A 14,167-nucleotide genomic window follows, 5' to 3' on the forward strand; every position below is an offset into this window, starting at 1 on the left:
GCTGCTAATCCTCCGCCTCGGCCTGTGCTATGAGCATTCTGGCAGTTAGTTTGACTCGGGGGTGTTGACTCATTTAAACTAACATATTCATCCTGCTGTAACCAGGTCTCTGTAAGGCAGAATAAATCAATATGTTGATCAATTATTATATCATTTACCAACAGGGACTTAGAAGAGAGAGACCTAATGTTTAATAGACCACATTTAACTGTTTTAGTCTGTGGTGCAGTTGAAGGTGCTATATTATTTTTTCTTTTTGAATTTTTTTGCTTAAATAGATTTTTACTGGTTATTGGTGGTCTGGGAGCAGGCACCGTCTCTACGGGGATGGGGTAATGAGGGGATGGCAGGGGGAGAGAAGCTGCAGAGAGGTGTGTAAGACTACAACTCTGCTTCCTGGTCCCAACCCTGGATAGTCACGGTTTGGAGGATTTAAGAAAATTGGCCAGATTTCTAGAAATGAGAGCTGCTCCATCCAAAGTGTGATGGATGCCGTCTCTCCTAACAAGACCAGGTTTTCCCCAGAAGCTTTGCCAATTATCTATAAAGCCCACCTCATTTTTTTTTTGGGACACCACTCAGACAGCCAGCAATTCAAGGAGAACATGCGGCTAAACATGTCACTCCCGGTCCGATTGGGGAGGGGCCCAGAGAAAACTACAGAGTCCGACATTGTTTTTGCAAAGTTACACACCGATTCAATGTTAATTTTAGTGACCTCCGATTTGCGTAACCGGGTGTCATTACTGCCGACGTGAATTACAATCTTACCAAATTTACGCTTAGCCTTAGCCAGCAGTTTCAAATTTCCTTCAATGTCGCCTGCTCTGGCCCCCGGAAGACAATTGACTATGGTTGCTGGTGTCGCTAACTTCACATTTCTCAAAACAGAGTCGCCAATAACCAGAGTTTGATCCTCGGTGGGTGTGTCGCCGAGTGGGGAAAAACGGTTAGAGATGTGAACGGGTTGGCGGTGTACACGGGGCTTCTGTTTAGAACTACGCTTCCTCCTCACAGTCACCCAGTCGGCCTGCTTTCCCGGCTGCTCGGGATCTGCCAGAGGGAAACTAACGGCGGCTAAGCTACCTTGGTCCGCACCGACTACAGGGGCCTGGCTAGCTGTAGAATTTTCCACGGTGCGGAGCCGAGTCTCCAGTTCGCCCAGCCTGGCCTCCAAAGCTACGAATAAGCTACACTTATTACAAGTACCATTACTGCTAAAGGAGGCCGAGGAATAACTAAACATTTCACACCCAGAGCAGAAAAGTGCAGGAGAGACAGGAGAAGCCGCCATGCTAAACCGGCTAAGAGCTAGTAGCTGCGCTAAGCTAGCGGATTCCTAAAAACACGCAAAGTGAATAATGTGTAAATAATTTAGAGGTGATTCAGCAGAGGGAGTGCTTTAGTTAAGGCACGTGAAGATTACACTGGGAAACAAATCGTTATCTAGGTAACTAGATCAATCTAACTGCGCAGATTAAACAGCTAACAGATACAGCAAAACACCGCTGTGCTCCGGAACAGGAAGTGATACAATACCGCAGTGAGAGCCAACCACCAGTAGAGAAGAAGACAGCATAGTTTTGGGAAGAGCTGTGGAGTGTACAGGAAATTATGGCGATGACACATTTTGTGTATGTTCGATGTTATGTTTGACCATGTTGCAGTGCATTGTATTTCATGACTGACTAAGTGCACACTCAGAACATTCCATGCACAAATCTTTTATGTCGCAGGCACTCTGGGATGGATTGTAGTTGCACCTCAGGAACTACTCATCTTCTGTTTGCAGTGTTGCACTCTAGTAGCAGTAGTTTTGTGTGTTCTTGATCAGCAGCATTTTTCTGAGTGACAGTGGTGGTGTGATGCAATTAAAGCACACAGAATAAATTTCTCTCAGAAAGTTTCTACTCTTCACTCTTTCTGTCCAACTGATCAGTGTGATTTTGCTTTTTTCCAGAAAAAAACTTGTCTCCTCAACATCAAATAATTTTTTGACTGTAAAAAAAAGTCTGTGCATCATTGCTTTTGTTGATTAAATATTGACCAAAAATTAATATCAAATCATTGATATATGTGTAATTTTTGTGTATTTTATTTTTTAAGAAATTTGCACAAAAAAAACTTTTTTCACATTGTTATTATGGGGTATTGTGAGTAGAATTTTGCAGAAATAATTAATTTCATCTATTTTGGAATAAGGCTGTAACATTCAAAAATGTGGAAAAAGTGCAGCGCTGTGAATACTTTCCGGATGCACCGTAGCACGTATATATTTTCCATGCTTAGCAAACATAAACATTAAGTGACAGGAAACAGAATGGGGAGTGGAAACTGGCCACATGAATACTGAAACTGTGCACCTATAGTAGAGAGGGTCTTACAGGAGGGTGATGAATATTCAATCATACAACAAAGGTAGCCGCTTGGAGACCACTGTGCTTGGAAACATCTGCTTGGATTATTTGGTCATGTATTCCATGTAGAGAAACAAGTGATACCTTGTTGGCTTTCAAACACCTCATGGAGAAGTTCAGAGAACAACTGAATGATAATCGCTGCTGGGGTTATTAAAGAAATCAAAGCACACATACCAAACCAGTGTGGAACATACCATCCTTTAAGAGTTCTGTCACCACAATACCACCATACATAAGCTCTAGCAATAATTAGCTTGCCTGCAATGACATTTCTTGTCAGGTTAACATGGTGGGAACAATGATTATGGGGAGATTGTCCCAAGAGTTTACTTGGCTTACTTTCAGACATCCGGGTAAAGCACGTGTAATTTCCCGCTGCCCTAGGAGAGAAATAAGGTGGGGTGGCATTTCGCAGGGTAAGAGGATAAACCGTATCATAATGTTTGCAGGGAGCACTTGGGTTCTCTGCAGACATAAATCTAAAGCCCCTTTCACACCGGGGGTGCTCCCGGTTGCTCCCAGTTGCGCCGGCATCATTATGACGACGCCGCGTGGAAGCAACCTCATGCCGAGATGATGCAGCGGCGCCACAACAGCGCGAGGGCGCAAAGGAGGAAGCAAGTCGGGGCGCCGAAAATTAAACCTGTTTAATTTTTTTGGCGTCCTGTGCTCGCACAGAAAGGAAGTGGTTCTAGCGCAAGTCGGGGCAAAGAGGCGTTACCCGGCGTGACTCAAAGCCAATTTATGATTCCTACTGTGTTCCATTGTTCCCGCAGTATAAATCACGCAGGATTGTTTTTATACCGTGTACTTAATGCAGTAAAAACTACACGCTGAAGAAAAAAAATGCAGACTGATTGCCAGAAATATCCAGTAAAAAGTCCAGACATCTCTAGTCCACTCATGGACGTTCGTTCACGCGTGCACATGTGAACAGTTAAAAGAAAAAAAGTCTGGCTGCGGGCATTAGTTCCTTGTTCTCTGCTCAAACTCTCACATCACAGTTAAACAAAGGACATAAGTCCTGAGATAGGACATGTCAACATCAAGTAGAACTCCAGACATCTCCACATTTGCTTGATGGTTCTTTTGCGCGCGTGCGCGCGCATCTCGCGGTCAAAGGAGGAAAGAAAAGAAAAAAAATTGCCTGCAGTCAGTTAGTTCCTTTCTCTCCAGACTCTCTCATCACAGTTAAAAAAGGACATAAGTCCAGGACATGTCAACATCAAGTAGAACTCCAGACATCTCCATATTTGTTTAAGGACGGTTCGTGCGCGCATCTCGCGGTCAAGGGAGGAAAGATAAACTATAACAGAACTCAGAGCGCAGCCCTGCAGCTCAGCACAACAACAAGTAGAAGAGAAGTCAGAGTGCACAGTCTGTCTGCAGCCAAACTGTGCACTCTGACTTCTGTGCAGAGAACCTGCAGGCTGCATTCTCACTTCCTCTCTGCCCCCTGCTACGCGCACCTGACGCAGATATTCCTGCGTTGTCATGACGCCACAGGGAGCAACAGGGAGCAGCCCCGGTGTGAAAGGGGCTTAAGATGCAAGCGATGTCGGGGGTATTTGAGACTGACTCACTTTGTCCTGTATACTGTAGTGATGATGGGATCATTTTCAAATTAGGTTGTGGGCCTGCACAAACTATACAGTTAATTTTGTTAGTTGGGCTAACTAATTGATTTTTATGCAAATAATCATTTACTTTGTCTTTAAAACTTGTGTCTGTGTCATGTTCCACGACGGGTTTAAATGTAGTGTTTTTGTCTGATTCACCATTGCCGAGCTGGCTGTCTGTCGTGGTCAGTCCACTAGGGTGTCCTGGCTCTGTTGGGCTGGACCCAGTCCTCCACCCATGCCTGCCTTGCTCACGAGAGAAGTCTCCACGTCTGCATTGTGCTCTGAATGGCATTGTGGGCACAGAGAGGACCAGTGGTTACACGCCCCTCAAACAAAGCAGCCGTCTGGATCTTCAGTGTCTCTGGGTCGAGGCTGGTTGTCGGCCTCTGATCAAAGATCTGTTGGCCACGTTGACACCCGCTTTCATCGGACATCATGGCGAGTGCATCAGCAGACATTTCAAGGTCATTCATCATCGTCTGGTGATCATTGTCTCTCCTCTTGGTGACTTCCCTCACCTCTCTTGTTTCACCCCCTGACAAACTTCAGGTCTCAGACCAGGGACCTGGCAGGACTTTAGAACACCTTCAAATGGTGTTTCTTTGTCTCCATCGTAAGCTTTGTCATCTCTCCCATGTCCACTGTGTGCAATGCATTCTTTCTCCAGCCGGACAAAGAAGTCTGTCACAGTCTCATCAGGTTTTGCTTGCAGGGTTGGATTGCTGCCATGTCCACAGTAGCTGGACATTTAGCTTTAATTTTATCACAGACATGCCTCACATGGACTTCATAGTTGCCTTGATCAACCCAGGTGATGGTCTGTTGTCTCAGTCTTTGTGTTGTTGACTTGAATTTTCAAATTATACTTTTCAGGAGGCTGATTAATTCTTCACTTGTCAGTCTCCAGGCATGACAGAAAACAGTCAGCTTTTCAGGACTGGGGGTGGAAGAGGGGATAGTGGCAGCTGTAGCTGGGAATGGCGATAAACAAGATTAGTCCTCCCTGCGGACTTTGACCTTTGGCACAGCAATGCTTGGGTGGGGTAGGGGTGAGAGAGAAAAAAACAAAGATCAGTAGGTGATATTGTCCCAGGTGTTTGTGTGTGTTTTCTTCTTTCTCATCTGAAGCCTGTCTGTCTTTTATTTCTTAAATCACATTTAGTTGACCACACATTATATGTGGCATAACAATCTTCTATCTGTCATATACACTGTCCTTACCCTCGCTTCTGATATTATTTTCCCCTTTTTCTTGTCCATGGATTCTTTTAATCTGTCTAATTGATTTCTGCTTAAGCTACTTGTTTCTTTTTGTTTTCTTGATTTGTTTCTCATTTTACTCAGAAATAACTTTTTCTCTTTTTCTTCTTTTTTTTTCAACTCAAATGAAGCGTCTTTAAATTCTTACAATCTCAGAAATAACACAGCAGCAGTTAGTATTTCCGACAAAACTCGGAGTCAAAAAATTTTTTCTTTGCTCCTACATAACTCAGAATTAAAAATTCTCCTACATGCAGAAACAACACATTGTAGTGTTAATTCCTACAAACTCAGAGAATAAATTTCTATCAGGCCCTGAACTCAGTTAAAATAAATTTTATTTTAACCTACAATGTCTGTTGACAAACAATTTTAATTTCCACAACAAAAATGCCAGCCTTTCTCACTTGTGTTGTTAGTACAACATCCATGGTTTGTGGAAATGCTGCACTGACGATGGAACCAGTTGGTCCTGCATCCGTTAAAGCCTAAGCCGGGTATGAAGCAGATCACTCTATCTGTTTGGCCATTCGTCCAGTTCAACGGTCCAGAGAGCATCCCACTTTTGACACCAACTTGTTGAATTTTAGGCTGTCTGTGGAAAGAGAGTCAAGACATTGACTGTTTGTCAAATAACAGGCTCTTTAATATGAAGCTTTGGACACTGTGTCAACCAGGGTGTTCTGATTTGAACAGTGTGAAGTGTGGCTTTCTGAGCTCTGCTTTTATCCACATGTCAGGGCAGGGGGCGTGTGGGCAGTTACAGTGTCTAAAGAATGCATCTGTCAGACATAAACACAGAGTTAATTAAAAACAGGTGGTTAAAACAGAGTAAAAGTGATGGATTTTGTTATGGTATTTGTGGTTCACATTGCAATGATGATCAAAGCGTCCCTTTCATCTGAGAAAATGTCTTTTCCATCATGCTGAGGATCGGGGTTACTTGGAGGTTGTGAACAATTTCCCACTGACACTTGTCTAAGACAGTGCCTTTTCTTACACTGTGATTGATCAGAGTTTTGCAGTGTCACTAAGAGGTCATTTGTGTGATAAGGCAGGCTCAAGGGATGGTTTTATCAGATGTGCTGCAGCAAGACTGAAGGAATGTCTTATCAGATGCCTTTCACACTGAGCATATCTTAACATTTCCTTAACAGAAGGGTTACAAGCAGTCAAAGAGAACATTTAGTTAAAACAGAACATTTTGTTAACAGAAAAGCAATATTTATAATTTTGGTTTCACACTCGCCAAGGGTATATGGTGGCCATTTTGGAAAATGGCTTACACAGGCATAATCTCAAGTACCACAATATCTGAAAATTTTGCAGTATGTTTACAATACAACTCTACATATGTGCCACATTTTTAATGCTTTTATTAAAAATGAACAATTATTTGACTATGCCCCTGACTATATGCAATTATAACGCAGTTTGAGAAGGAAAGAGCAATCGTCTTATGTCTGACTCGTGACAAAAGCAGAGGGCTGTAGCGCAAGCACAGGATAAACACATGTGAGCGCAGTTTAAATGCACCTCTAATATTTGGCGACTGAATAGGATTTAAAAACTTAATGCAGTTCCTTTATGCATCAAATGCAGGTATAGGCTAAACATTCTGTAGAGCATGGTTATTCAACTTGTTCCAGAAAGGACTGAGAGGGTGCAGGTTTTCTTTGCAACCACCCGCTCTGCCAGGTGATTTCACTGATTAACATCACTTTGAGCAGATAGAATCAGTTAATTAGTGAAATAATAGTTTTCTTCAGTTCTCACTCTTTCACAGCTAAGTCCAGCAGTCAACACTCCACACATCATTTCTGTTTTACCCAGATCATTTCATGAAACAATTAAATATATATAAAGCCAAGTGGCCTGTGTGTGTGTATGGCTTTGATCATGGAGAAACTGGGAAGCTTACATTTGTCATTTGGTATGCTTATGTAAACTCAGCCACATGGGGTGTGCAGCCAGTACATTCTGATTGCCAGTCCCAAGCCCGGATAAATGAGGAGGGTTGCGTCCAGCGTAAAACATGCCGGTGGAAATTGGGCTACTGCTGGACGAAGAAGAGGAGGAGAACGTTTCCACAAACAGCGGGAGAAGAAGAAAACTACAAGGGTGGAAATGAGAGTGGGGACTTTGAATGTTGGTAGTATGACTGGTAAAGGGAGAGAGCTGGCTGATATGATGGAGAGGCGAAAGGTAGACATATTGTGTGTGCAAGAGACCAAGTGGAAGGGAAGTAAGAGCACGGAAGTAAGAGCAGGAGCATCGGCGGTGGGTACAAGTTGTTGTACCATGGTGAGGACAGGAAGAGAAATGGTGTTGGGGTCATTTTAAAGGAAGAGTATATTAAAAGTGTGTTGGAGGTTAAGCGAGTGTCTGACAGGGTGATGAGTGTGAACTTGGAAATTGAAGAGGTGATGATGAATATCATCAGTGCATATGCCCCACAGGTAGGTTGTGAGATGAAGGAGAAAGATTACTGTAGTGTGTTAGATGAGGTGGTGGAGAGTGTGCCCAAGCATGAAAGAGTGGTGATAGGAGCGGACTTCAGTGGGCATGTTGGTGAAGGGAACAGAGATGATGAGGAAGTAATGGGTAGATATGGTATCAAGGATAGGAATGGGGAAGGACAGATGGTAATTGATTTTGTAAAAAGGATCGAAATGGCTGAGGTGAATACCTACTTTAAGAAAAGGGAGGAGCACAGAGTAGCATATAAGAGTGGAGGAAGGTGCACACAGGTGGACTACATTCTTTATAAGAGATGCAAGCTAAAAGAAATCAGAGACTCTAAGGTGGTGGCAGGAGAGAGTGTCGTTAGACAGCATAGGATGGTTGTTTGTAGGATGACTTTAGAGGTAAAGAAGAAGAGAGTGAGAGCTCAACAAAGGATCAGGTGGTGGAAGCTGAAGGAGGAAGACTGTTGTGTAAAATTTAGCGAGCAGGTGAGAGAAGCACTGGCTGGAGGGGAAGCAGTTTTGCACAACTGGAAAAGTACTGCGGATGTTGTGAGGGAGACAGCTACGACAGTACTGGGTATGACATCTGGACAGTGGAAGGAAGACAAGGAGACTTGGTGGTGGAATGAAGAGGTCCAGGAAAGCATAAGGAGAAAGAGGTTGGCGAAAAAGTTTTGAGATATTCGGAGAGATGAAGAAAGTAGACAGGAGTACAAGGAGATGCGGTGTAAGGTGAAAAGAGAAGTGGCAAAAGTGAAAGAAAAGGCATATTGCAAGCTGTACAAGAAGTTGAATAGTAAGGAAGGAGAAAAGGACTTGTATCGATTGGCCAGACAAAGGGACAGAGCTGGAAAGGGTGTGCTGCAGGTTAGGGTAGTAAAAGATGCACATGGTAATGTGCTGACAAGTGAGGAGTGTGTGCTGAGAAGGTGGAGGGAATATTTTGAAGAGCTGATGAATAAAGAAAATGAGCGAGAGAAAAGGCTGGATGATGTGGTGAGAGTAAATCAGGAAGTACAAGAGATTAGTAAGGAAGAAGTGAGGGCTGCTATGAAGAGGATGAAGAGTGGAAAGGCAGTTGGTCCAGATGTCATTCCAGTGGAGGTATGGAAATGTGTAGGAGAGATGGCATTAGAGTTTCTAACCAGATTGTTTAATAAAATCTTGGAAAGTGAGAGGATGCCTGAGGAGTGGAGACGAAGTGTGCTGGTTCCTATTTTCAAGAACAAGGGTGATGTGCAGAGCTGCAATAACTACAGAGGCATAACGTTGATCTGCCACAGCATGAAGTTATGGGAAACAGTAGTAGAAGCTAGGCTTAGAAAACAGGTGAAGATCTGTGAGCAGCAGTGTGGTTTCATGTCAAGAAAGAGCACTACAGATGCAATGTTTGCTCTGAGAATATTGTTGGAGAAGTACAGAGAAGGACAGAAAGAGTTACATTGTGTGTTTGTGGACTTAGAAAAAGCTTATGACGGGGTGCCAAGAGAAGAGCTTGGTATTGTATGAGGAAGTCTGGAGTGGCAGAGAAGTATGTTAGGGTAGTGCAGGACATGTACAAGAATAGTGTGACAGCGGTGAGATGCACAGTCGGAATGACAGACACATTCAAGGTGGAGGTGGGATTACACCAAGGATCAGCTCTGAGTCCTTTCTTGTTTGCAGTGGTGATGGACAGGTTGACAGGTGACATCAGACAGGAGTCCCCATGGACTATGATGTTTGCAGATGATTTTGTGATCTGTAGTGAGAGTAGAGAGCAAGTTGAATCTAGTCTGGTGAAGTGGAGATATGCTTTGGAGAGAAGGGGAATGAAAGTCAGTAGAAGCAAGACTGAGTACATGTGTGTGAATGGGAGGGAGCCCAGTGGAATAGTGTAGTTACAAGGAGTAGAAGTGGTGAAAGTAGATGAGTTTAAATATTTGGGGTCAACTGTTCAAAGTGATGGAGAGTGTGGTAAAGAGGTGAAGAAGAGAGTGCAGGCAGGGTGGAGTGAGTGGAGAAAGGTGGCAGGAGTGATTTGTGACTGAAGAATATCAGCAAGAGTGAAGGGGTTTACAAGGCAGTAGTGAGACCAGCTATGTTGTACGGTTTAGAGATGGTGGCACTAAAAAAAGACAGGAGGCAGAGCTGGAGGTGGCAGAGCTGAAGATGTTGAGATTCTCTTTGGGAGTGACTAGAATGGACAAGATTAGGAATGAACATATCAAAGGAACAGCTCAGGTGGGATGGTTTGGAGACAAAGTCAGATAGGCGAGATTGAGATGGTTTGGACCTGTGCAGAGGAGGGACCCAGGGTATATAGGGAGAAGGATGCTGAGGATGGAGCCACCAGGAAGGAGGAGCAGAGGGAGGCCAAAGAGGAGGTTTATGGATGTGCTAAGGGAGGACATGCAGGTGGTTGGTGTGACAGAGGAAGATACAGAGGACAGGGTGAGATGGAAACGATTGATCTGCTGTGGCGACCCCTAAAGGGAACAGCCGAAACACAAAGAAGAAGTAGAAGGTATGCTTATGGAGTTTGGGTCAAGGATGAATGATGTGAAAACGTAAAGTTGCTAGGACTAATATTTTTGGAGAAATTAGGGATATTATGTAAAAACAATGTACAGTGTACGATGACAATTCAATTCTGGACTCATGCCATTCCACCAGGGGGCTGTAAACATGCTGTCAATCTGTACGGTTTCCCTGTATTTTGTATGGCCAAATGTCATTTTTCACTCACTACAGCGTATGACCAATTTGTATACAGGAAACGAAAACTTCAAAGTCATGTTTTTTGTTGTTGTTGTTTTGTTTTTGTTTTTGTTTTGTTTTTTTTATGGAAATGTTCCGTTTTGGTTTGGCGTCAGTGATTTTGTTTGTAAATAAAGACAAATAACTGAGAGCAATAACTGGGTTAAATGTTTGTGCTTTCGGAAACTTTTTTGCATGCTTTAAAACAGCAGCAGCAGAGGTTTTTTTTTTTTTTTTAACGCTATCCACACATAAACTGTGCAGATTAACCTCTTACTGTGAGCAACTCGAGCATTGAATTCGTAGAGCGCAAACCTCCGCCAACGTGATTGGGGCACGTTTGATTGAGATATAATGCAAAATGTACACCAAATGGGCTTTTCAATATTAAATTCAAATGTCCACAAAATCCACGATCCGGATCAAACTTTGTCAGGCGATAGTGAGTGCCAGTCTGCATGTCATTTTCAAATATGAGAGTAAATATGTGCTTATGCCACCTTCTGGGTTTTGGCATATGCCACGTTAAAGTAGGAAATCCACGCAAGTCTTTGTATATGAAGCTCCTGACCTGCTATAACAGCTGATGTCATTACAAGAACAGATGTTTTTGTAATTGTCGAAATTATGTCTCTAGATTGAGGAGATGAATGAGAACCATGAGGTGTCTTTGATGGAGATGGAGACGGCTCACAATGACACACTGGCCACTCTGCAGGAGGAGCACACCAGGACCGTGAAAAGTAATAATCAGTTTGAAGTGATGCTGTTCTACTGAAATGACCTCAGTCAGGGAAAAACAATAACAGTGTTTATTTATTTATTTTCCTCAGATTTAAAGATGGCGCACGAGCAGCAGAGAAAGTCCCTAGAGGAAGAGTTTGAGAAGATCAGACTGTCACTGCAGGTTCTCTTTGATGAATGACCTTTTTATATTTTTAATGAACTTCCTTTTGGTGGTGATTGTTGGAAACTAAGCCCTTATTCATAACTGTCTGGTGACCAGGATCAGGTGGACACTCTGACATTTCAGAATCGCAGCCTGCGGGACCGAGCCAAGCGCTTTGAGGAAGCTCTGCGTAGGAGCACAGATGAGCAGATAGTGGTAATGTGTGGCACTGCTGCATCACACAATATGGAACTTTTGCTGTAACAGTATAGGTGTCACCTTATACACTGACAATATTGTGGCATGCATCTCCTTTACATTAACCCCCTGGAGTCTTGGCAATGTTTTGGCGTTTTTGACTACTTTTGGTTTTACGTTAATAATTTATCTTAAACTGTTTACCTGGCCTTGTTTGGTGTCATTTTTTTCAGCACAACCTCACCTGTGTGACGTTACGGCTGTTCTTTCATTCTGCCATACTGCATTAAAACAGTGACCCTAAATTCACCCCAAAACCTAAAATTCGAATCAGAAAAAAGTTTTTTTTTTTTTTTTTTTTTTTACTGTGAAAACCAGAAATATTTTTAATGAGCTATTTTCAGAACTTAGAATGTAAATAGAAATTATTAACTTCAAAATATATGTAAAAATGTAGCATAAACAAAGTTATATACAACTGACATTAAAATGCAGGAAATGCTTCAGGTGTTGTTTTTTCTGGCTATTTATGTACATGCAATAAGATACTACACAAATTATATTTGTGCCACTCAGAAAAACTGTTCCTGTTCAGTGCACATCAGAAGCATCAGAAGAATTTGTACACATATTCCACCTCAATATCCATGTGTATTTTTCACTCATTCCTTGTTTTTGTAGCATTTCTATTGGTATTGGTACAGACTGTTCTGACTGTGTTAAGGGATGGAAAAAAAAAAATAGAAAAAGGTGTTTTGGACTTTGGGGGGTGGGGAGATCTCTACCTGAACTCCTGTTTTCTCCTCCCCTGGAGTCTACTCACTGCTGGGGCAGTTTGTGTCTCTCCACCCTGCTCTGCTGCAGGACTCGGCGCTGGAGCAGAAACGCATGAGACGATGGAAGAGAAGTGCGTGGTCCAATCCACTCTGCTAGTCTGTGCGCACAGATCGGTGAATTCACCTGCTCTGGTTTGTCCAGACCAGAACAATAAGTCCACTTCATCATGACACGCTCTGCACTTCGATCGTCTTCATGCCATTAAAAAAAAAAAAAAGACTTGACATGCTGTTCCAGACACCTGATTATTTTGCTGCACTAACTAAATAAAACTATACCACACACTAACTACACACGCTAAAACACTCCACCACACACACACACACTCCACGCATGGCAAATAACACAGCTTTCAAAACTGATCTCTTTCTCCTCTTCGCTCCGCATGAAACCACAATTTCCCTTCACTCAGCAACCGAATTACGTGGATTGGGGATCATTGTTTATTTGATAATATATTTTACACCAGTGTTAAAGAAAAATTTGTGTGTTTTTTTACTTGTTTGCTGTGGCAGACAGATAGACGTGGAAAGAAAAGTCCTGTTCGCAAAACGCGCACACACAGACCCACCTACGTGGATCTGTGTGTTGTCATCAAACCCACCTCAAGTTGGTGAATGTGATTGGTTATTTACTGAGTGTTCCACCAATGGTAACACCCCTTTCTCCTGCTGTAGTTGAGGGAGTCCTGTTTCTTCCCCGCCTTCTCGCTCCTTCAGTTGAAAGGAGGAAATGAGTTGTTTTACTGCAGCTGTCTGCAAAATGCGCAGCGAATATGAGAATATCATCCAAAAAAACTTGTGTAAATTATTAATCATAATTCAAGTTATACTTGTCCTATTAACAAAATTTAAAAAGTGCTGTGGAGGTAAAAGTCTCCACGTTCAACACTCATTCAGACACTCAGAGTGGAGCCGATTGTGTGCTATGTCCGCTTAATTAGGTCATGTGACTTTTGACGCGCTGGCATGTCATTTGACTCCAGAGGGTTAAAGTTCCTGTTCAACCAGAACAAGGTCTTCAATGAAACAACATCAGTTCTTTCATATTTGCCATCTCATTGGTTATATTGCCACAGCACTCATATTAATTAATATGATGGAAGTATGTGTCTGCTTTAGTTTCAGCCATTTACAAAAAAGCTATCCATTAATTGAATATCTCAGAGAAATACAGGTCTAAGGTAGTTTTGATTGTTTTGGGCATCTACCAATTTTGTTTTATAAAAACCTTACATAGGTGTGCTTTAATGTTTTGCATGTGCATCAGCAATATGACTGCTTATCCATGCTAGAGTCATGAATTAATTTTAACAGATAGCAATTTCAGTGTTAAATCTACTCAGACATAAGTAACAAAACTGTAGTCTCAAATTGGAGCCACGTTGATAGCTTAAAGTGCATGTCTGAAAGAGGTTAAGTTGTTAGTTGCTTCTAGTTTGATGGTAGTTTTTAATATGTGCCCTGACAGGATGCTTTAGCACCGTATAAACATATCGAGGAGGACCTCAAGAGCCTGAAAGAAGTACTGAAGATGAAGAATCAACAAATTCATCAGCAGGAGTTGAAGATTTCAGAGCTAGAGAAAATAGTAAGCTCCAAAGTGCTGTTTTCATGTAGCAACAAAGAACATTTTTTATTTCTTTCACGTTTTCTATTAGAATTCTACAAGCATACAAGATCTGACAAACTTTATTGATCCCTGCAAGGAAATTTGTCCTCTGCATAAATAAGT

At 42.4% G+C, this 14,167-nt stretch overlaps 1 protein-coding gene across 1 annotated transcript in view; it reads left to right on the forward strand.

Moving 5' to 3' along the window:
- The window catches only part of mtus2b (microtubule associated tumor suppressor candidate 2b), a 163,337-nt gene that overhangs the window by 134,174 nt on the left and 14,996 nt on the right, over positions 1-14,167 (forward strand). The window contains exons 11-14 of the mRNA XM_034168835.1: positions 11,147-11,252; positions 11,343-11,416; positions 11,516-11,614; positions 13,904-14,023. Of these exons, the coding sequence (XP_034024726.1) occupies positions 11,147-11,252; positions 11,343-11,416; positions 11,516-11,614; positions 13,904-14,023 (399 nt within the window). The remainder of the gene's footprint in view (positions 1-11,146; positions 11,253-11,342; positions 11,417-11,515; positions 11,615-13,903; positions 14,024-14,167) is intronic.

Source organism: Thalassophryne amazonica, chromosome 4 (assembly GCF_902500255.1).
Source record: "Thalassophryne amazonica chromosome 4, fThaAma1.1, whole genome shotgun sequence".
In the NCBI taxonomy this organism is placed as follows: Eukaryota; Metazoa; Chordata; class Actinopteri; order Batrachoidiformes; family Batrachoididae; genus Thalassophryne; species Thalassophryne amazonica.